Raw genomic sequence first — 21,833 nt, forward strand, 5'->3', positions numbered from 1 at the left:
GACAGTTGGACTTATTCGTTTCTTATCCGGATGCCCTTTATATCTTTCTCTTGTCTGATTGCACTCTCCAAGGACCTCCAATGTTATATTGAATAAGAGTCACGGTAGTGGACAGCCTTTCTTTGTTTCTGATCTTAGAGGGAAGGTTTTTAGTTTTTTACCATTAAGTATAATGTTGGCTGAGGGTTTGTCACATATGGCCTTTATTATGTGAAGGTACATACCTTCTATACCAATTTTGTTAAGTATTTGTTGTTAATCATAAATGGATGCTGTATCTTGTCGAAGGTTTCTTCTGAATCTATGGATTCTTATTTTTTAATTTGTTTATATAGTGTATCACATTAATCGATTTACATATGTTGAACCATCCCTGTGACTCTGGGATGAAGCCCACTTGATTGTGGCGTATAATCTTTTTAATATGCTGCTGTATTCGGTTCACTAGTATCTTATTTAGGATTTTTGCATCTGTGTTCATGAGAGATATTTGTCTGTAGTTTTCTTTTTTTGTGTTATTTTTATCAGGTTTTGATATCAGGGTAATATTGGCCTCATAAAATGAGTTGGGAAGTGTTGCCTCTTCTTCGATTTGTTGGAAGAGTTTGAGGAGAACAGGTATTAAATCTTTGAATGTTTGGTAGAATTCACTGGTGAAGCCATCTGGTCCTGGACTTTTACTTTTTGGTAGGTTTTTGATGATTGTTTTAATTTCCATACTGTTGATAGGTCTATTTAGATTTTCTAGTTCTTGATTCAGTCTAGAAAGGTTGTATTTTTCTAAGTACTGGTCTATTTTTTCTAGGTTATTAAATTTGGTGTTATATACTTTTTCATAGTATTCTTGCATGATCCTTTGTATTTCTGTGATAGCAGTCATAATTTCCCCCCTTTCGTCCCTGATTTTGTGTATTTGTGTCCTTTCTCTTTTTTCTTTAGTGAGTCTAGCCAGAGGTTTGTCAATTTTACTTTCTCAAAAAATCTGCTCTTTATTGTATTTATTTTTTTCAATTTTTTTGTTTGTTTTCAATTTTATTTATTTGTGCTCTAATTTTGATTATTTCTTTCCTTCTGCTGACTTTAGGCCTCACTTGTTTTCCTTTTCTAGTTTTTTAAGATGAAGAGTTAGGTTGTTTATTTGAGCTTGTTCTTGCATTTGGATGTAGGCCTGTAATGGTATGAACTTTCTTCTAATAACTGCTTTTGCCATGTCCCAAAATTTTGATATGTTGTACTATCATTATTATTCATTTCTGTGTATCTCTTGATCTCTCTTTTTATTTCTTCTCTGACCCAGTTATTCTTCAATAGTATGTTGTTTAATCTCCATGTATTTGAGGTTCTGCTTTCTTTTTGCTGTTGATCTCTAGTTTCAAAGCATTATGATCAGAGAATATGGTTGGTATGATTTCAACCCTCTTATATTTGTTTAGGTTGTCTCTGTGTCCCAGTATGTGGTCGATCCTTGAGAATGTTCCATGTGCACTAGAGAAAAATGTATAAGCAGCTGTTTTGGGATGAAAGGCTCTGTAAATGTCAATTATGTCCAGTTGGTCTAATGTGTCATTTAAGGATGTTATTTCCTTATTGATTTTCTGTTTGGATGATCTGTCCAGATCCTACAGTGAGGTATTTAGATCCCCTACTATGATAGTATTTTGGTCTGTTTCTCCCTTTAATTCTGTTAGTAATTGTTTTACATATGTCAAGGCTTCCCGATTAGGAGCATAGATATTAATAAGTGTTATGTCTTCTTGGTGCATGATTCCCTTTATCATTATGAAGTGTCCCTCAGCATCCTTCTTTACCTTTTTTATTTTGAAGTCTACTTCCTATGATATTAGTACTGCTACTCCCACTTTTCTCTGAATGCCATTTGCTTGAAATGTCATTCTCGACCCTTTCACTTTGAGTCTGTATTTGTCTTTGGAGCTGAGATGTGTCTCCTGGAGGCAGCATATGGTTGGATTTTGTTTTTTGATTCATTCTACAACTCTGTGCCTTTTTATTGGTGGGTTCCATTTACATTTAGGGTGATTATTGAAATATGAGGTCTTCTTATAGCCATTTTATGTTTTGCTTTCTGGTAGTTTGGTATTTCCATTGCTTCCTTGTCCTTGTGTTTCTGTTTTCTTTATTTTGGTTGGCTTTTTTAGGTTTTCCCTCTGATTCTTCTTGTCTTATGTTATATATTCAGTTCTGAATTTTTGGTATGTGGTTACCATTATGAATATGTAAAGGATAGTTATACATATATATAGTCGTCTTTCTCTTCTGCACGTGCCTTATCTCCATTCCCCTTTGTGAATTTGAATCTTTGAATTCCCCCCTTTTCAGTCATTGTTATCTCAATTTGTCCCTATGTATGCTGAGTGTTCATTACTATCTTGTTATCATTACTATCTTTATTATTTAAGCTTCTAATGCCCTGTTCTTAGTAAGGGTTGCACTCCTCTGCTTCTATTTGCCCGATAGTCACTTTACTCCTAATTATTATTATTATTTTTCATTTTGTTTTAGGTGAACTGACCTCTTTCAGTATTTCCTATAGTGCAGGCCTCGTAGTGGAGAATTCCCTCAATTTTTGTATGTCTGGAAAGGTCTTAATTTCTCCTTCATATCTAAAAGAGAGCTTAGCTGGATACATTATTCTAGGCTGCTAGTTCCTTTCACTTAATGGTTTAAATATTTGATTCCATTCCTTTCTGGCTTGTAAGGATTGTACTGAGAAGTCAGAGGATAATCTAATGGGTTTACCTTTATTAGTTACCATTTTCTTCTCCCTGGTTCTCCTGAGAATTCTGTCTTTGTCATTGATTTTTTATAATTTTAATACAATGTGTCTTGGTAATGGCTTTTTTGGGTTGACAAAATTGGATGTTCTATTGACTTCTTGAATTCTAAGCTCCAGCTCATTCCCTAGATTTGGGAAATTCTTGTAAACTATTTGTCTAAATATGCTTTCTAGCCCCTGTTCCTTTTCCTCACCTTTGATAATGCCCATTATTCTTATGTTTCCTTTCCTGATGGGATCAGCTAGTTCTTGAATTTCTCTTTTATTATTTTTCATTCTTTGGTTTCTCTCTTCTTCTTTCTGATTTATTCCTAGATTTCTGTCTTTGGTATCACTGATTCTTTTCTCCATTTGGTCGACTCTATTTCCCAAGCTTGCTATTTCCTTTCTCAACTCTTGCAGTGTCTTTTTTTTTCTCCAGAACAGCTATTCTGTTCTTCTTGAGAGTTTTTATCTCCTTGCTCTGCTCATCTAGTTGTTTTTTCAATTCCTGAAATTGTTGATATGATTTGTTTTCTATCTCATTGATTTTTTTCAGAAGTATTATTCTGAATTCTCTGTCATTTAAGTCACTTATTTCTAGGTCTGTAAGCTTATTTTCTGGAGATTTTTCTCTTTCTTTCTGAGATGCCTCATCACCTTGGTTGTTCGTGGTGTTTAATGGACTATTTCTCCACCTGGGCATTAATGGAAGTGTATTCTGCTATTTTTCCAGAAAGAAGATTTATTATATAAAGGTCTCTCTTTAGCCTGTTGCAAAGGCACTTTTTTTTTTTTTTTGGTTTCCAGTAGGTGGCATCTAAGCCTCTTGGATCCCTGTTTTACATAAAACCTAAAAATGCCTTTTTATTTTCTGATAGATATTTAATCACACTTGCTACCCTCAGTTTCAGTCCCTTTCAGTGTTAGCAACTCTTTCAGTAGCATTTGCTCAGATTCCCTTAGGGCTCTGCGGTGATCAGTCTCAGAGGGTATGTGGGGAAGGACCCACTGGGTTAGGGATTGGGAGCTGCAGCTCAGCCTTGGTTTTGCAGCCACTACCAATAAAAATCAACAGTTGTTTCTCTGCTGGCCACTTCTCTGCCTTCTTCCCTGATGACTGGGCCCTGCCACTGGCCATGTGAAGCTCACAGCACTCCCAGGCAGGGTTGTTCAGGGAACTTGCCACTCTTTCTCCCCTCCCCCTCCTGCAGGCAGCTTCTTTATTTCTCCCAGTCCACTGCTGGACTCTCGAGGTTCTGACCTGTGGTAAGCTCTTATGTGCAGATCCCATGCTCATACATGCTAGTGTGCAGTTTGGGTGTTTTTTGTTGAGTGTTAGATGTTCGGCTTATTGTTGTTTCAAGGGGAAAGATCTAAGAGCATCTCTCACTCCAAAGATCCTTCTACTTTCTCATTTAAAAGTGTGTGTTTGCATGTATGTATATGCCTACAGAGGGAAAAAAGCAAACTGGCAATATGTATTCAATTAATGAATCTAGGTGAGGGATATATAATGTTCATTACATACATTTATTTTTTCAACCTTTTTGCATATTTAAAACTTTTGAACAAAAATGTTAAGAGGTCTATTTTTCTCTTCTGCACTATTTAAAAATTTTAACCATGGTTGTCTTACATTAGTTATAATTGAAGAAATGGTTAATGAAAAACTATAGTTTATAGACAATGTAACGGTTTTTTCTCCCTTTTTGCAGAAACAATTTGGATAGCCACTTGGTTAAGAAATCTCTAGTCTCATTCAGACTATAAATTTATCTGGCCTACAATAGAATGCTGAGAAATGATCCTATCTGTTTTTGTATTTACAAAAGTTTTTTGTAAATTAAAGTTTAAAATATCCTTTCCTCAGCTCTGTTTATATGTTTATTTTTCTGTAGTGCCTGATACTTCTGGGTCAACTTCCAGTTATCATGGCAGACTGAATTGAGATAAAGAACTTCTCCTGATTTCAGACATAAAATAAAACAGTAAAAGTTGTAAGATATTATTATATTCAAATAGTTCAAAATTAAGAAAGTGCTCTTCCTAGGTTCCAATAATAGAGAGAAATTCAAAATCAGAAGTGAGCAAGAACTAAACAACTCAAAGGAGTTTTAGAACTAAAAACTGTTTTGTGTTTTATGCTATAGGAGATCTTCCTATACCTCTGGAAGTTTGGGGGAAGGGCATAGAACTTGAGCATCCTACATAAAAGTGAGACCCATGATGAAGTAGCCTATTCATACATAAAATGGGAATAGAAAAAAATCTACTTGTATTAGTTGGTACTTTCTAATTCATGCTTCATTCACTGTCTGCCCTGTGAAAATAGATCTGGGCCTTTAAATATTTTTCCCATTTCCAGCTGATATGATGCTAAGCTTTGTTATAGAGGGCACTGGAGAAACGTTGCAGAAAGAAAGGGGTTTTTGTCCTAGTCCTGGGTTCTTCTCTTAGCAGTCTCCTGTAATATGCACTTGGCATTTCCAGTTCCCAGCTCCTGCAGTGCAGATGGCTTCCCCAGTGCCCAGCTCCTGCAATGCATAGCATCCAGCAGCACCCAACATCCAGCAGCTTCCTTAGTACCTGCTTTGGGGTATATTTTAGATTGCCTCCTGGAAGACATCTTCTATGCACAGCTTTTCCCAACACCCTAGAGAGCAAATTTTTAGCAAATGTTTCCAGGGTAACACCACACGACACCTCTACCATTCAGTGAGCCATTTCTGTTGTTGGGTTCTCAGGTCAGCATCTCAGTCCTAGAGGGTGGAGGCTCTTCTTTAAAGGTTCTATCTTGGTCCTAGAGAGAGAGGCTTCTTCTTCTATCTCCTACTTCTATTTTCTTTAGAGTTCTCTTTACTTTTTACGAGCCACTTCCTCAATACTGCAGTCATGCTATAGTTCATAGAGTATATCTCTTTATATTAAACTTGTTCAAATTCCTGGTTTCTGTTTCCTGATTGGACTTTCACTATACACTAGACAACAAGTTCAAGGACCAAGAAAAGAAAATGGTCCCACCTTTCTCTTTGCCACTCTGGGACCTGGCAGAAAATGTAGCCTCCACATAGATGGTAGCAAGTTGAGGAGCAGTCTTCTTTTCTCTTTGGAGAGCCAGGGTCCTGATGGGGGAAATACATCATAGCTGAATAGGAGATCTCTCTCAATTTAAAGAGAAAATTAAGTACTTTCTAGGTGCTCTTCACCATAAGAGAATTTTCTCCAAATTTTCTAGATTGACTTCAGTTCAAAATAATTCACATGCCAAAGTGACTTTTTCCCCCAGATGAAACATTTGCCTTTGTTCCACATTATTTCTAAATCTTCCTTTAGGATTTAAAAATCTCTCCTCCATGAGAAGGTAATAGACATAATAAAAATGAACATTTATGGAGCATTTTTATGTGCTAGGCACTATTGTGAATATTTCAAATGAGTATAATCTTCATAATAACTCAGTGAAATATGCTCTATTATCAATCCTGTGGGAGGAAAGAAATTTTACTTTATCCTTCTAGGGTAATAATCAAATTGTCTGATAATCAAATTGACATGAGAAATAACAAGAGAAAATAACCAAATTTAATGGTATATGTACACATGCGAACCCCATATACATTAGAGTCAGAGACCCCACATACATGAGAGAGTCAGAGACCAAAAGTTATATATGTATATATGACATTCTGAGCTAAAGATGAAGTACAATGCTTTAAAGCTTCAGAGGGGAGGAATGTCATCTGCAGGATAAGAAAAGCAGATGCTCAGTAGTTATATGTTTGCCTCACCATATACATAGGTTATAAAAAGTTATCTCTGGTAATAACTCTATTATGAGCAAGACCCCAAATTTAAATTCTTTAAGGAAGGAGTAAAAGTTTCTCTTGTGCCCACAGGGTCTCAATTGCTTTCAGCTCAAAAAAGTCACATGTCAAAGTATCACATCTTAGGAAGGCTGGTTCTGAACCCCTTCAGCCTCATTACAATTTGAGATTTGCCCTAATCATGCATCTACTAAATAATGAATCTGGTCATTTCCTCCAGAAAGTCCAGCTCTGGAATCACTATTGATCTAATGCAGTCAAAGTATTATCAGAGCTGGAAAGACCCTTAGAGTTTCAGGAGTCTCTCTGCATTTTGCATATAATCAAAATAAACCCAACGAGGTGACTTGCTTAAAATCATTGCAGTCAGTGCAATGACTGGGACTAGAACTCAGACCTGTCAAGTCTTTGGTTCAACCTCTCCTGGGTTGTTTCTGAGTCCCCTCAGTGCTGTCTCTGAACCCTGGTTTTTTTTTCCTCACAGCACGATCCTCTTTCCTTTACCTAAAAAAAAAAAACTTTACTCTGAGCTTTCTTTATCTTCAGAAGAATCTCAAAGTAATGCTTCACTTCTTTTATAAAAGCCTCCTCAGAAGGTGGCTCACCCTATTACTGAGGAAGCTGAAGGTCTGAGATCTTCCTCCGGGTCCATATAAGTACTTCTGTTTGAGGTGTCATGCCCATTGTCTTCATCTCCTAAAAGTAAAATGAAGAGATGGGGTCACCTTTCAGAGATGATTGTAAAGAATATGTACTGCAGGATACAGTGGTCTGATGGAACAGCACATGGGAATGGGAAAGTAACACCCAAGCAGATGTATGCCATTCTAAAAAGCTTATCATTGATATCCAGCTCGAGTGATTCACCAATGGCAAAAATTAGGAAAATATATAAAGCTGTAACACATTTCAGTAGTCATCACCTAAGGAAAGGCAGGCCACGATCCAAAGAAGTTATCTTAATGCTCTGCCACTAACTACTCTTTTTCTCCATTAAAAAGTATGAAAATTCCTTCACATCAGAATATAAGATATCAGATAATGATGTTCAGGATATCATTTCATTTTCGGGCATCATTGCTTTTAATAGCAAAATCTTAGAAACAATCTAAATGCTCCTAAGTTGTGACATATTTGCATTAATAAGCTATAAGCAGCATTAAAAAAGAATGGGGCAGACCTATAGTTAGAGAGCTGGAAAAAGCTCCAAAAACTTCAGTTAAAAAAGAAAGCAAGTATGAGTGCAAACTTTCAGGTGATCTAAGGCACAGCATAGTTGCTATAGACAACAATACTGTATTATAAACTTCAAAGTTGCTAAGAAACAAGATCTTAATTCATCCCACCACACACACACACAAAGAAATAATTATGTGATAGAGGTGTTAGCTAACTAAGGTGGTAATCATATTGCAATATATAAATGTATCAAATTAACACATTGTATATCTTAAACTTAAACAATGTTATATATCAATTATAACTCAAATTTAACAGATAGATGATGGATAGATAGATGATAGATAGATAGATAGATAGATAGATAGATAGATAGATAGATAGAGATAGATAATAGATAGATAGATAGATAGATAGATAGATAGATAGATAGATAGATAGATGATAGATGAATTTCAAATTAAAAAAAGAAGCAGCAGAACAAAAACTATAGTATCATCATATATAATTAAAAAACAATTACAAAATAAGATAGAGGGTTTCGATGAGAGTGGTAAGTGAAGTATTCTTTGAAAGTGGAAACAGCCTCATAGCCCTTCCCTCATCTGGAAGCTGGACTGAGGTCGCATTGACTATTCTCCGAAAGCAAATTGAAAAGAGCCAAACCTTAAAATGACTAAACTCAAAGATCACCATCAGGGGGAGTAAAGACAGCAAGAAGCACAGGAGTTTTCCGTGCTTCCAGTCTTGCACTTCGCCTTCTTGCTTGGATGTCTACCTCTGGGGGATCAACTTTGCTGAGATCGTTTAAAATATTTACATTCGATTTCTTACTAGGTTTTTCTCTATGTTTATAGCAGTTCTGATTCAGTAATCCTATTTAACATATATTTTAAATTTCTGACTTTTATCTCTTTTTAAGACGGTGTAAATTATGAAATTCATTGGTCTTCATTTTTTCCTTTCATGATATCCGTTAGTAATTTGGTTCGAGCGTTTTTGCAGAGAGCAGATTCTGGCTCTCATACAACCAGGTGGTGACCTCTGTTGAGATATTAGGTCAAACCACATGAAACTTCCATTTTAGTAGGTCGAAAATGGTCAAATATGATTCAAACTAAATATTTACGCTGTCTTTGTCTCAGTCTCTACACTTGAAAAATGGAGACAACAATATCATTTATAGGAATGTTTAAAGAGTAAATGAGTTAATTTATGCAAAGCCCTTTAGCAGGTCCTGGCAGGTGGCAGCAAGTGCTAGTTGTTGATGATCACAGTGATAGTGATAGCAATTTACTTTCTAAGGCTTTTCAAAAATGGAAATAATCATATGGCTAGACCTGCCATTGATCTACCTATGCCTATGGAGATTGGAAGCTAAAGAAAACAACAGATCCATGCGAATTTTGGAAACACAATTATTCGCTCTCTAATAGATGTGTGTCTTGGAATCCAACTAAATCAAATTAGTAATTTTTCCTTGCAGGAATGAGCTAAGAGAGGCTGGAGAAAGGGGTCTTCTCTCTCCACACCATCGTTTCCTAATTTCTATGCTGTAAATAATTCCACCATGGCAGATTTCAACATACCAATGACTGGTGAAATTCCTGAATATTTAGTAATGGGCTCTTAGGAGCTGTGCCAGTGAGCCACAGCACACCATTGTAGAGTTCCCGTTACACCAGTGAACAAACCAAGACCCCAAGACATCAGTTTACTTGCCACACAGCTATATAATTAATCGGTAAGACTGGATATAGACTGAGAACTTCTATTAAAAAGCGATCAATCACTTTTAATACTCTATTTGCAGCCATTATCCTGGGTAAGGGGGAGGGGGAAGCATCACTACCAAAGACATAGCTCAGGGGGAGTTTTCTTATATGACCTTTTTTTCAATATTTTGATACCAATTGGGACTCTTCATCCACTGAATGGACAAAATGGAGGGTCCTAGATAAATGACCAAAGGAAAGAGAAGAAGGGAAAAAGAAAAAGGTAAGAGAATGAACAGAAATGTTAGCACAGGTGGAAGCTGAATGGAATAAGAATAATAGTTCTAGTAGCTATAATAGCAGACAGTTGCTATTCTGGAAAGAGCAGTTTCATCTTCTAGAAAGAGCACTTATGTCTTTCTGGGCAGTGGAATTTTCTTCTCAGTCTCATGGTTTGGCTGGAGCAAACTGTACCCCCAGGTTCCAAAGACGGATTTGTGCCCTAGGGCTGAGAAATGAGTGTGTGACAGGTCCCTGAGGGGGAACAGGATATGCCACACCAAAATATAGCACTTTGCTGTATTAATCATTTTGAATTAAAGTTTCTTAATAAACAGCTGGTACAAAAAGAACACTCTGAACCTCCTTTGTCCCTCTGAAAGCAGGAGACAAATCTCACATGTGAAAGTTACCCTCCATGTACCAGGTGGATAAAAGGCATCCTTATCACCAAAAATAAAAGGTTATGGCCAAGAAGGCTATAGAAAAAAACCTTATTACTCCTTTACTAGTTTACTACTCTTAACCCAAACCCCCTTTGTCTTGTCAAATATTCTCAAATTTATTGTTTCTTTACCTAAAAGGTATAAAAGTTGCCTTCTTTGGTCACGTTTTGAGTATCATGTATTTTGAGCTCCTGTACATATGAAATTAAATTTGTTTTCCTCCTGTTAATCTGTATTGTATCAATTTAATTATCAGGCCAGCAAAAGAACCAAGAAGGGAAGAGAGAAAAGGTTTTCCTCTCTTATACTCCCTAGCCATAGTGATGCTCTAGGCACAAATGTGTCAACCAAGTCAAATAAGGCCTGTTAAAGGGATTTCTGAGTCTGGCTAGAATTATTGGAAAAGAGGCTACAACTGGTTAGCATACAGTCTAGAACTCCTTTGTTACAACAGAAGGAAAGGTGCTTGAACATGAAGCCAATAAAAAATTAGAGCCAAGACATAGAGAAAAACTGAATCTTAATATAGTCATTTGAGACTCAATTCAGCCATGACTGTAGTTAATGCTTCCCCTTGACTTTTCAGTTATATGAGTTAATAAACTCACTTTTGACTTTAAACTGGTTTGAGTTGAGTATCCATGACATGCATGTAAAAGGATTTATATTAATGAAATTTCTTTAGGGAGTCAGGTTTTTGTTCCTTTACCCTGAAATGATAGAATCTCAGAGTTACAGAGGGACCTTTAAAAACACCTAGACCAGTTCCAGACCAGCCACCACACCACCACCATTCACACTGTATTTGAATAATTTGTCAACTATGATGAGAATATTTTTTACAGAATTGCCTGTTGACTTGTCAAAATGCAAGTTCAGAATATGCCCTGGGTAGGAGACACTTGGGTTCAGCCATGGACAAGAATAAATACAGCCCCTAAATGGTCTGAACAGTGTATAGATGAAGTTAATGGATTTCTAAAACTGGAGTGGATAACCTTTGGTCCATTTCTCCTAAGGTCAGGAAATAGAAGATCTTTTAAACCTTTAGAATCAATTGTATGTCAACAAAGTTATTTTCCCAGCTTCCTATGAACTCATCTACCTAGCCCTCTAAGGATCTACCTTATGTCACCCTATGATACCCAATCCACAAGCCCCAAACCAAAGCAACTGTTCCAAGAACTGGAATGACTTTTAACTCCCATGACTGACTTGGCTGACTTGAATATTCTACGGACAGGTCACTATGTCTCGGGAATAGTGATAACTAATGTTTGCTAATTAGCTCATTTAATACTCTCAATAATCCTATTAATCAGGTCCTATTATTATCCCCACTTTGTAGATAAGAAAAGTAAGGCACAGAGTTCAAGTAACTTGCCCAAACTCAGACAGCTAGACAGCTACAGAGAAGGCTTTGAACCTGTGCAATCTAGCTCCAGACTCTGGTCCTTTAATGACCGTGTGATTCAATAACTAAAGATTTGGGTCTGGAGAGTAGTTGAGAGGGGACATGGTCCAATATCAACCTACAGATGAGGAAAGGGAAGACCAGACAGATGAAGCAACTTCACTAATGTCATTCAGCTACTTAATGACAGTCTCTACCCAGGTTCTTGCCTCCAGTTCAAGACGAATCACTGTGGCAAGAGGAATTAGAGTGATATCATTAGGTCAGGCATGAGGTTATCCAAAGCCCAGGCCAATCAGGACCTCAAAAATCCTTTCCTTTAGACCCAGAGGTTAGACAGAAGGAGCTGAGGATCTGTGCACACACTCCCAGATTAGGTCACCCCAAAATGCCCAAAGAAACTCAGCTCTGTGGGGCTCCACCTCAGTCTCCCAAGGGTACTGAGACCATGTTCACTACACTCACAGAATTTTTTTCTCAGGTCATCCTTCAATCCTCCCAAATTCTTGTGTTCTCCACATAAGAATTGCAAGAGAATTGCCCTATTCTGAGGAATATAATTACCCTTGACTTCCATCTTCCATCCTGTGAAGTCACGGAGCCTCTGTCTTTGTCCTTGACCACACCATGTGTGTCTGTGTTCAATCCTGATGTTTTCCTTTGCAGGAAATGTGTGGACACAGAAACCTTCGGGAACAATAGCACCAGGCTCTATTGTGGTGTCATCATGATGTCACACCAAGTTTTACTAACTGAGGATGCCTTTGGGGGTATCCTAGGGACCACAAGGACCATGTAGATGAACGATTAATCTATGGCATAATAAAATATATCTGTAGGTAGGGAAGATATGAGAGAATGTAGTTATAGAAAAATAAAAATGGATTGCTCTTGGGGACAATTTGTAATTCTCTCTTGCCTGGTTTTAAAGCTGGCAGGGAAGAATTAGTGCAGTTCACACCCAGTATTTCTCTGACCACTTTGATGTGCTGCTTTTGTGGAGTTAATTTGCCATAGGCTGGTGTCAATCTAAAGAAAGCCTCTTCTGTACAACATGGAGACCAGGATTTGGAAGTGAGTGTAAGTAACCTGTACCTTCCATTAATGCAGTGATTACACACAGCTTCTTAACTTATTCAGAGTAGGACTTTCATTAGAGACCCTTTTTTATACTGTTTATTCAGGTAGAACTTTGAGAGGGGGATTGCTTTGAAGGACTGATAAAGCTTGCAGGAACCCACCACTAAATAGTAAGTGCCTCAAAATTTGTCCAGTTTACCTTGAATGTTGCTTGCAAAAGAGGGTGTTAGTTTTATTTCCCTCTGAAATTTTCCGTACTTCTCAGAAAATAAAATAAAGTTTGAGGAACAGAGAGCTATGTTTCTAAAAGCAGAAACATTAAATTAAGATTTACCCAGAGAAATCGAGTTTAAAATTACCTCTGGCTTGAAGCCCTGGATATAGCTTTAAAGGATGATCATGGAGATGCTGGTAATGCTTTCTTCGCCATGTGGGGAAAACTGGGCTCTGAAGGACAGGTTGCTGGTCTGGCTAACACAACCCAGACATAATTATTGTCATAAAGAAATGAAATTCAAAGATACCCATAAAAGGGAAGGAATCCAGACTTCAGGAGACAAGAAGAGGTTCTTGGCTCTTTCCTGTGTATTCTATCCATCGCATGTCCCCCCGTGAAGTGTTACAAAACTTTTCCACCTTGCCTTGGGTAGCAGATGAGTGAATAAGCAAGCAACAGATCTTTAACGGCTATGTTTGATTTAAATAGAAATGCTGCTGGATAGGGCTGCTGGAGACCTCGATTTTGGTAATAATGAGAGAAGCCCCAAGTGGCCAAGCCCAAGTAATGGCAATTAGCCATCGAAGATAAAATGGACAGTCATGTTATCAGGTCTCCAGGGATGGTATGACATGCTAAAGATGCTGGCTATGGCTTAGGCTTTCCAGTAAACAAATCATCAGTCAGGCTACTCAGGTCTTAATTAGTTGTAATAACCAAAAATTCTCCAGCTGTGGAAAATTAGAACTCTGACTTACATTTAAGAGTCTTAACTTTTATCCAATTCCCTGAGCCAGTTCACAAATTCAGACCCCTTAAATGGTAGAATGATTGGGTCCCACTGTGGAAAAATCCTGCTCTGTCCAATATCATGTCTGTCCCATGACCCTCTCTCTCAGCCATTCCCAAAAGATATTGCAGCCATTTGCCTGGGCTAACACTAACCCAAGGAACTCAAACCACCATCAGCATTTGTCAATCTGCGTGGTGGTATATGGTGGGTGAGGTGGTGATAAATGGAGTTCTAACTCAATTTGGCATCTTGGCTGGCTCAGTGGAAACTGGGCCCTTTCTGAGAATATTTCTACATCCTGAGTGTTTAATGTTCTATTTGGTCTCAGTAAGTAGCAGAATGTCCCTTTGGTTTCCCCTGGCCAACTTTCACATTACCCTATGTAACACAGAAGCTCCAGGCTGGGAACCTGCACCTGGGCCTTAGAAAAAACCACCAGGAGGGCCACTGTTTATTGCAGTACAACTAGGCTTCAGCACTTGGTCAGTCGGAGCTGCAGGAAAAGGCAGCCAGCCAAGAGCAGGTATTATTTGCAAACAGAGGGGTAGGGGTTACTTCATCCCAGGAAACAAGGGTCTTACCCCGGGATGGGAGCCTGTGTTGGGGAGGACCAGACCATGGGAATGGCCAAAGGGGCAGATAGTGCCCATGAGAGCAACAGAAAGTATCCTTGGGGGCAAGCACAGCCCAGGGAATGCTTTGTTCATCATCTTCCTTTGGGCTGCTGACCCAGCAGTCCTCCTTGCCTCCCATGTCCATGGAGGGGCTATGTTTGAGTTAACCCCACACCCTGTTTGCTAACTTTATAATACTTCCACTACCTGACATCACCTTAGTTATGTTTACTAACCATGTTCTTTGTCTCTTCCAACTAAATATAAGCAGCTTGAAAGCAGGAACCATGCCTACCTTATACACTGTTACATTCCCAGAGCCTGAATAGTGTTTATTATACAATAGACTCTCAAATGTTTATAGGGTAAATTATGGTAAATCAATCCGATGTCACTGGAGGAGTCCCTCCCAATAAATAGTCAAAAGCAAAGGTGCAAACCTAGAAGAATCAGAAATTAGGCCACAAGGGCTTAAAGCCTTCTGTGTGTCTTGACTCCTATCACCCATCCAACAGCTCTTAAATCTGGTGCAAAAGGTTCGTGGGACTTGGAGAGTAATGCATCTATCAAAAACTTAATCACATAGCGAGTCCAATTACAGGGGCTTTCCCAGATGTAGTCTCCTTGTTGGAATAAACAAATATAGCTCCTGGCACTCAGAATGAAACTATTGATCTGGCAAATGCATCTTTTTTCATTTTGATAAACAGAGAATACCAGAAACAATTTGGTTTCAACTAACAGGGTTACTGATATACCTTCAGAGAGGCAGCCTTACTATTTCTAGTAATTCAGAGCATGAACGCTAGAGCCAGGTTTAAATCCTGACTCTCTTACTTACCATCTGTGTAACCTTAGGCAAATTACTTAATTTCTCTGTGCCTCAGTTTCCTCATCTTCAAAACAGAGATAAAGGATAGATAGCTTGAGGAAGAGTAGTTTATCTTCCTCATAACTCATTATGAACTAATGAGTTAATATTATAAAGTATTTAGAAGAGCATCTTGCACACACAGGAAGTGCTATAGAAATGTTAGCCGTAACTATTAAATGTTACCTTTGCAGCCCTGATACATAATCAAGCAAGTGCTTGATTAATTGACCACACCTCAGGACACCATGCCGTGCCAGTTCACTACATGTGATATACTGCTGATCTGATCTAGAAGGCAAGACATAGTGATTCCCAGAACTGTAATTAAGTAACTTCTAGATCTCCTCCTCTCTCTCTTTCTCCTCTGACCCTGTGGGTCCTTGGAGCTTCTGACACCACTATGACCTCTCAACCCAAGATTCTGGCCTTGAAAATGCTTCCTTACACTAGTGGAAAAGAGCAGGAGTAAAAGATAAAACAAAGGCGCCCCAGACCTGGGGGTCACTTTAGGAGTCAGGAGTGAGCTATCATCATCAGACCAGTGACCATGCCTCAAGAGCAAGGGTAGATAGATCCAGGAAGAGTAGTTGGGCCTTTAGAAGACAACTGAGAGGTCCTTTTGACTATGCTGAGCTAGCCCAATCACTGGCTATACTCCTGTCTGACTCAATGGCTTTTAATCTTCCTCAATTTACAAATTCTCAGGGGCATATTTTTAATTGGAAAAAAAGCATCCAGGCATTTCTTCCATGCCTCTTCTGTAAGCATCACTTGACCAGATGCCTGTAGCCTCAGATGTATGGCCAAGGTTGGAACCAGACCCCAATTCTGGCAGAATTCTTACCCTACCAGGGTCAGTCTTCCCTCCCAGGTTACTCTAGAGAGAGAAACAGCTCAAAGGAAGTGACTACCAGGGGGCCTCAAGCATCCTTGTCGAAGACCCATGAGGGCAGATATATTCACCAGTGTGTATGTGTAATTGCCTCTTTCTAAACCTCCAAGTTCAGAGCCTACAGCAAATGCTCCAATGCATGGAGCATTATGGAAACGCTGCTAACACTTGCGGCCTGCTCATGATTTCCAAGGGTATTCTAAAGGTTGAGCCCTTATAGGAGAAAAGCCTGGAGGTGCTCATCCAAGTTACACCCAACCCCTTAGAGGACAAAGAAAGTGAGGTTGTGCTTAGGAAGAGCACGGAAGCTAAATATGACAAATGAGAGTCAACTGAAGAAAAAGACCCAGATAAAGCAGGAAGACTCCTAGACTCCCATAACCCAAGAGGGTATGGACAACTACACCTTCCATTCTTCCTGAGAGTATATCAGTCAGGACTGGAAGAGAACCTGGACTTTTAAAATGCAAACACACGGCTCTACTGGTATACACATGCCTTCTGGATGGGTCAGGTGGCTAGGTCTTCTTCCTGCTTCCTCTTTCTTATCTCAGTTCTTTCTATCTTAGAACTCTTGCTCAAAAGTAAGCAGTCTTTCTCAGTGGGGGGAAAAAAGGATCCCATTCTTTCTCTTTAAGAAAAAAAAAAGTAGCAGAGACATACCAATGAGTCATGCAATATGAATGAGGAAAAACCGAATTTTTGGAGTCAGGCATCTTGAGCAAATGGTTCCCATCAGAAATGAAATATTTCTTAAAAATGGACTGTTTAGGTACAGACTTACCAGTAACCTCAATGTCAGGCCCCAGGCCTGGGGTCAGGCTAGCAGCTTCCCAGGAAGTAGTGGTAGGATATTTGTTAGAACTGGTACTGAAGAGCATGCGAAGCTCTTAGGAACAGGACAGTTGACAGGCTTAGACTCTCAGGTCCCCATAAGTACGAAGGAGACCTTAGAGAGCAAGACCTGAAGAGCTTTCTACTTCTTATAAAACAGCAAGTCATTTTAATTAAAAGAATTTTAAAATTTCAGAAACAACTCAAGGTACAACGGTCTCATATAGACATTAATGAGCCAAGTTCACGCAGCAGGAACAAGATCATGTACCAAACTTGAATAATGCAGATAGCCACTTGCATGTTTCACCAATAGGCTTTTATTAAAATTGTACATAGACCTTATACTTATTTTTTTTAAAAAAAAGAACTTCATTTTTTTCATAGTATCAAAATAGTTACCTTTTAAAAAATACCCTGAAAATCTTTAATGCAATTATTTATATATATATGTGTGTGTGTATATATATATATACACACACATATATTAAATGTTCTCTTAAAATCTCAAACATCTCTCTCTCCTAGAGTCTTGCTTTACTGTCATTACCACTTTTTTTTCTTTTTTTTGGCATATTTAATGTTTTATCCCAGAGAAGCATTACATGAAAAAGAAGCTTTTCCTGTTAAGTCAACTATTTAAATTTAAAAACAAATTTTTAAATAGGAGAAGCCAATAACAATATTTGATTTGCAACTGAGATTTGTATTAACGAGGCTTCCCTACAGAGTTATGCTGTAAGGTTTGCCCATATCCAATCACTCTTTAGTCCAGGGATTCAGGTCCTGGAATATTTATACAAAACAATTCTGCCCTGAATGGTAAATACTGGCCCAACAGTACCCTCTAGTGTTCTGTAAGTATAAAAGCAGCCAACAATACAGTAAGGTAAATTTGGTTATGAGGTGTTGGAAATCTAGAGCCGGAGACAAAAAAATATACATATATTTTCACAGGTCGCTTCCCCAAATCCCATTCTCAGCACAGGCTGTCTACAGCTGCTCAGTGCAGAGTCGAGAGAATGCCAGCTTCACACAATACTGGAACATACCATCAAAAGCTAGACTCTGGTAATGTTTTCTTTCGACCTAAGGAAAGAGTGTGGTATTTCACTTTTTGCAAGGTGCCAAAAGAAGGCTGTTCCCCAAGAACACTCCCTTGTAATGTGTTCAAGGCACTGGACCTTGTGGGCCTGCTGGCCTTTCGAGGGAGGTGGAGAGAGCTGGGTGCAGACCGGACAGCCCCCTCCAGGCGGCTGGCCGGGCCCCTAGCCAGGTTCTCTGGAATCCTCAGGGAAGGAGATGAGCCTCGAGCCTGCTCATCCACGACCAGGCTCAGCCTGCCACTCTCCAGGGAGACTGGAGACACCTGGGGGGCCACAGCAGCCCTGTCATTCTTCTTGTTCTCCTTCTTCCAAAACACAGACCTCAGAAGGGTGAGGGTCCCCTGTGAGAATCTGTCTGTCTCAGAGTCCCTTCCTTCTGTATTAGCTCTGACCTTGGCTAAGGGATTTCGGCGAGTGTCTGCACTGTTTCTAGATAATGCTGCAGCACGTGAAGGCTCTTTGGGGGAGGATGCTTTACTACTGCTCCCTGCCTGGCCACTTCCCTTCCAGTTCGCGGTCCTCAGGCCCTCCGGCCAGGCTCGTTTCTCACTTTCCATTGAGGGCATGACTGTGAGGGGCAGGTCAAATTGCTTAGGAAGTCTGATATCCTGTCTTGCATTTTCCTTGAGTTTCCTTGCTGAGTTTAGACCATCTGAGATTCCAGGGACTGCACACTGGCTGGGGTGGTCCGCAGGGCAGGGCACTCCAGCCAGTACTTTCTCGTTGGTTCTCCCACTATCTTCACTCTGAGCAGAGAGGGTGGCATTTGACCTCAGTACCACTGACTTCTCATCCCCACCAGCAGTGCCTGTCAACAGCGGCACGATGGACTGGCTCGTGGATCGAGGTCTCCGTCTGGACTCCAGGTACTCCACCAACTCAACAGATGCAACGAGTGGCTTCTCCCTGTGTCCAAAAGACCACCGGAGGGGCATGGTCTTGAAGGCCCCCTGCTTGGCTTGGGATGGGATGGGCACCTTCATGCTGATGCTTCGGCCTCTTACACCCCGTACCAAAGGCGTGGACTCCAGCCCTCCTGAAAGAGACACCAAGAGCATCAGTGCCCAAATATCCCTCCAGCTGCAATAAGAGTAACTGCAACCCCAGTCATTTAACAAACACTGATTGAGCACCTCTGATGTATCAGGCACTGTGCTGGCCATTGGGGATGCAGTAGTGAGCAAGACACTGTGGTTCCTGCCCTCAGAGGCACCATGTTTTCACTCACTACTCCACTGAATCCATTTACATCTTTGAGGCCACAGGGCAAACCAGTGTCAGAGAAGGTAGCTAGCTAGCTACACTCCCGGCAGTGCAGACTCCTGATAAAGCCCAGTCCCTGAGGCGTTAAGTCCTAAGATTTAACATCATTTTCATTTGGCTTTAAATACTTCCATGAAACAGAATGCTCAGCAAAATTCTTTTTATTGAACTTGCTTTTCCACATCAAATTAGGTACTTGTACCTTTCAAATGCAAGAATCTCAGATATTCTACCCTGGGCTAAAAAAACAAAAAATGAATTGTGTGTTTGATTTTATCAAAGCTGCCATATGTCTCCATTGGATGTTTCACAACATCTGTATATAGTTGGAAAGAAGTTTTTGTTATATATTGTTAAGCGAGAAATAGAGTCTAGAAAAACATAGTATAACCCAACTTGCAAAAATATATATGCATATATATATGTGTGTGTAGATGTGTGTATATGTGTATGATACATACATGTGAAAATATACAAACAAGTATGGAGAAATAAATACTAAAATGACAAGGTATGGAGGGAGTGCTGGGGGTACTGTCTATGACTGATTTTCCTCTTAATTATTTTCTATATCTCAAGTTTCTAAAGGAAACACATAAAACCAAGGCCATGTATTTTTTCTTAAGAAATACTTATTCAGGTACAAAAACGATTTCATTTATAATAGCATCAAGAAGAAGAAAATACTTAGGAATTAACTCAGAAGGTGAAAGACTTGTACAATGAAAACTATAAAACATTACTGAAAGAAATTTAAAAAGATAAATAAATGAAAACACATCACATGTTCATAGACTGGAAGACAATATTGTTAAAATGCTAATATTACCCGAAGCGATTTGTAGATTGAATGCAATCCTATCAAAATCCCAGTTTTTTTTTTGTTTGGTTTTTTTTTTTTTTTGCCGAAATAGAAAAACCCATCCTAAAATTCATATGGAATCTCAAGGGACCCTGAATAGCCAGTCACAAAAAGACAAATATCATAGGATTCCACTCTGAGGTACGTAGAGTGGTCAAAATCAGAAAGACAGAAAGCACAACGCTTAATCACCTACCTGGGTCGGGGAGAGAAGGGAGAGGGAGTTAGTGTTCAATAGCTACAGAGTTTCAGGTTCACAAAATGAACAGCGTTATGGGGATGGATGGTGGCGACGGCTGCACAACAGTGTGAATGTGTTCCTTACCACTGAACACTTAAAATTGGTTAAGATGGTAAACTCTGTTGTGTGTATTTTAACACAAAAGAAGTAAAAAGGAAATAGTCATTTGTCATTGTACCATTGAGATGTCTTGATTTACAAGATGCCTGCAATCGCCGAGAAACCTTTAACTGAAATGTACAACGCACATGGTACAGGGGCAGTCACATACGTTTATAGAAAGATCCTAGGTCAACTACGCAAGCCTGTCACCCACAGCTGTCCACTCTCATCATGGAGCATGAGAACTCCAAAAATGAGCAAGGACCACTGCCACCAGAAACCCCTGTAATAGTAGCACAGCCAACACAGTCACACTATATGGAGAGGGACCAGGGACTTGCACGGGCACAGGAGAGAGAGTTCAAGGTCAGAGGAACCAGGTACAAGGGGTTCCAGGTGGCCGGCGGGGGAACTGCAACACACCTCAACCAGGTTTCCCAGACAGAAATGACCAGAAGGCGTAAAATGCCATTTAATGACAGGAAGAGTTTGACGGCATCACAGAGGTTCCTTGAGGATTTTACCTTCCAGGTTCTTCACAGATAATTTTTGGTATTTTTTTTCTTTAAAGCACTTCTTTAGATTAGCCAGCAACAGACACGATTGCACCCAAAGTACTTTGTAATCTCAGTTTTGAGTGACACTGCTGCTCCACCATTAAATTCCCATTCCCCAGAGGAAAACAAAAACATTCTGGGGTCTGAGATGTGTGTGAAATCTTTTTCCTCTTCCATAGCCCTGACAAGGGCAGAAAGAGAAGCTTTGTATTAAGAGGACAAAGCTGTGACTTTTAGCCTTTCAAAACAAGAGAACAGGGCCTGCAGCCCTGGCAGGTGGTGAGATGGCTTGGCAGGGGCTCTGAAGCTCCGACCTCCTGTTCTTCCTGGTATGAAAGAGCCTGAGGCCAGGCACACATCGCTGCTGCAGCTTCATTTCACGGGAACCACAGATGCCCACGCAGCTCCTTTCTCAAGATGGCAGTGGGAAAGCACTTTTGCTATCTTTATTTTATTTCATTCTATTTACTGGACTATAACAAGATCTGAGAGAGAGCCAGAACTTTAGATAAATGGAGAAAAAGATGGCACAAGGACAGAGGGAATAGGAAATGCAATGCTTACTGTTTACCAAATATCTTGTTTCTGGGGTAGGAATGGGTAAGTTCCGCTGCTCCTCCCACAGAGATGCTGGGAGCCAGAAGCTTAGGTGTTCAAAGACCCCTGAGAGTGGGTCTCTCCCCCTGGGGAATCTGTGGCCTTGCTAATGTCCATCAGTCTGACTTGAGAACCAGAAAGGACCTGCAGTCTTAAGTCACGTTGAGG

General features: G+C 39.6%; 1 protein-coding gene across 1 annotated transcript in view; it reads right to left on the reverse strand.

Annotated features, from left to right (window-relative positions):
- Positions 1-17,432: 17,432 nt before the first annotated feature.
- USP43 (ubiquitin specific peptidase 43) overlaps positions 17,433-21,833 on the reverse strand; it is a 56,287-nt gene continuing 51,886 nt past the window's right edge. The window contains 2 exon segments of the mRNA XM_016154658.2: positions 17,433-18,090; positions 18,093-19,079. Coding sequence (XP_016010144.2) covers positions 17,999-18,090; positions 18,093-19,079 — 1,079 coding nt within the window. The 3' untranslated portion in view covers positions 17,433-17,998.

The sequence above is a fragment of the Rousettus aegyptiacus genome, unplaced genomic scaffold, assembly GCF_014176215.1.
Source record: "Rousettus aegyptiacus isolate mRouAeg1 unplaced genomic scaffold, mRouAeg1.p scaffold_m13_p_6, whole genome shotgun sequence".
NCBI classification, from domain to species: domain Eukaryota; kingdom Metazoa; phylum Chordata; class Mammalia; order Chiroptera; family Pteropodidae; genus Rousettus; species Rousettus aegyptiacus.